General features: G+C 55.6%; 1 protein-coding gene across 1 annotated transcript; it reads right to left on the bottom strand.

Moving 5' to 3' along the window:
* Nucleotides 1–1,675, bottom strand: CSUI_009251 (uncharacterized protein). Its single transcript, XM_068069367.1, has 3 exons — nt 912–1,675; nt 507–771; nt 1–309 (listed from the first exon to the last, which is right to left on the bottom strand). Exons 1-3 carry the CDS (start codon nt 1,020–1,022, stop codon nt 137–139), a joined length of 549 nt encoding a protein of 182 aa, XP_067918652.1. The 5' UTR covers nt 1,023–1,675; the 3' UTR covers nt 1–136.
* Between the last annotated feature and the right edge of the window lie 998 nt (nt 1,676–2,673).

Raw genomic sequence — 2,673 nt, forward strand, 5'->3', positions numbered from 1 at the left:
TTCCCTCGTTCACCCCGGCTCATCAGCTTGGCCTTGGCGACGGCCGTCAGCGAAAGAAAAAACTCACGCGAGTACTGTTCCCTGCCAAACAACTCGGTAAGGTCGCGGCCGCGCGCCCGAGGTGGTGGCGCTGCTTTCACCTAAACTCCGCAAGAACTGTGTAATACCTGTTGCGGTCTTGGTTCCAACGGTTGATAACTGCCAGAATGATGATGTATCTGCCTGCATTTTCGCCGGTCACGTGAGTCACGTAATAGCGGATCGGTCGCCGTCCGTCCGAACCGTCGCCGTTTTCTGGTTCCCAGCGCGCTGAAGAGAAGAAAGCGGACACGCGCAGGATAGTCTCTCGTACGGAGAAGAGGCTTAATCAAAAGTCCGTGGGGCCCCAAGTGCAACAGATTGCGTGTACGAAGAAAAAGACGCAGCCGCTAGCGGAAACGGAGCCCCGCCCAAAGTAGGAGGCCCACGTACACGTGAGAAGCTGAAGCAACGGCCATAGTGCTTACCTTTGGTTAGCGCTGTCGTGCGGATACCGAATGCCGTCACACCTCTCCTGATGAGGGGGGTGACAAGGAGATCCGGACGCCTGTGACGCTGTGGGTAATTCCAGCCCGGTCCGACTGCAAACACCATCGGCTGATACCCTTGTCTGTGAGGAACTGGAATCTTCACTGAAAACCCTTGCTGCACACTCGCCTGGACTGCCGCAGTACCAGCGGATAAGCCTGCATCCTCATGAAACGGAAACTTGACTTCCGGCCACTCGGCAACCTGCCAGACAGACAGTACAATCAGCAGTCGCTGACAGCGATGGAGAACGCCGAATAAGAATGAGGAATGACAAAGAACCGCCCCCTACATCCCGAAGCACAGGTGCTAACATCCCAGGGCAGTCAAAGCCAGTTTCGTACCTGTGGCCCTTCATCATAAAATGGGCCTTCAGCTGACTGAGCACAGTCCGCGATAAGGTAGAAGGCAGCCAAACATGCGCAAATCAGAACGGAGAGAAAAACAGGTTTCATCTTTAGCGAGGTTTCAAAACAATAGCACCCTCTGGGACACTCGCAAATAAGAGGCTCGCAGGAGTATCGAAACGTTGAGCTGACAGGGCATAGTTTCGAAGGCAGCTGTGGTCTTCCACACGACCGTTCGACAGTTGGAGCCGCAAGCTCCGACGGTGGCGTCCATGTGCGCGCGCTTGCGGGGGCTTTTGCTGGGGGACGACCCGGTTTCCCTACATGACAGGACTACTAGGCTCAGCCAGAAGGGCACGTGAGCTTAAACTCGGAAAGGGTTGAACTTTCCTCAAGCAAAACGCTTGATGTTTGGGCGTGGCAAGTACGAAAAGCTCAAGTTCTCAACCCCTGCCCTCGAGCCGCGCAACACCGCGCCGAACGACTAGTCAGGCTTGTCTACTCGGGCTGGCGTGGCAGGCCAGTCAGGTAAGCACCCCTGCGCGCGACTCTGATCACGGGCTGAAAAGGGAGAGCGTGCTCTCTCAACTATTGTGTGATTCGGAAAGTCAACTGTGGGTGTGCTTTCGAAATGCGAAGGTATCGCATTCACACAGCCGCCACGACGCACTTACACAACCGCCCTAACACGGGTCCGCTTACGGACGAACGTAGCAGGAAAATTAACAGCAGCTGCACAAAAGAACATTGATAGGTGTGAGCTCGGCCACGCCCAGCACGATCGGAAGCAAGCGCCAAGCTCTCTTCCCGTCGCCCTGCTAAGGACTACTAAGAGGAAGAAAAACTCCGAGGAAGAAAAGGACTAACTCCTCTTTCTTCCCCTGTCCAGCCTGTCGCCGCCTAGTGCGATATTTTCGGAGAGTCGCGTCTCTTATTCCGCCTCCACGGAGAGCGGGCTCCTAGCAACACTACGGACTACTGCCGATTAGTCTACTGCGTAGTGTGTTCCGCTCTACCGGGCTATCCTTGCACTCGACTCCCAAGGAGTCCTGACCGCGGTGCACGCAGTCTAGCAAACACAGCTCCCGCGGAGGAACTTATGTTCCCCGCGGGCGAATCCGAAGTCAGTTCACATTGACCTGTACTCTCCCTGGAAGTGATTTTTCCGTCGTTCCGCACCCCGTGGAGCAGGGAAGCTGCGAGCACTAGCCAGATGTCCTGCTGTTCACAGCAGGCAAGGGACCTGAGTGTTCAGTTCGCAGAAACCTGCACTCATGGCCTGCCACGCTGCTATGCGTGCTCTCCTTGTCCGGCCTCGGCAGCAAGGGCCTCACCCGCTTCCAAACGACCCTTCCGGTCGAACTTGTGTGCCCCCTGTCAAAGCACTCATCTCAATAAACTGGATATGTGCATACCAGTCCATAGCTCAGCGCGCTGTCTAGGACACGCCGTCATACTGATTGCTCCGCCGGTACATTTGCTTTCTTCACCTCCGGTTCTGCTTCCACGACAAGCTGGCCAGCAAGCGAACTCCAGAACTTCTTGTTTGCGCATTTCCTGTGGGTAAAAAGTCAGTCTGCCGGCCTTCTCAATGTCCAGTCTTGTCAGGCACAGGAAAGTCTACACATGTCCTGGAGTGTCTCCCCCACGTCCACTGTCAGCGACACCAGCACACCCCTGGGACTCTTGGCAAAGCCGCTGTCTTCCTACTCATGCCAAGGAATGCCATAAGGAAACCCTCAGTACTATAGTTACCGTG

Source organism: Cystoisospora suis (assembly GCF_002600585.1).
Source record: "Cystoisospora suis strain Wien I chromosome Unknown contig_5473, whole genome shotgun sequence".
Taxonomy (NCBI): Eukaryota; Apicomplexa; class Conoidasida; order Eucoccidiorida; family Sarcocystidae; genus Cystoisospora; species Cystoisospora suis.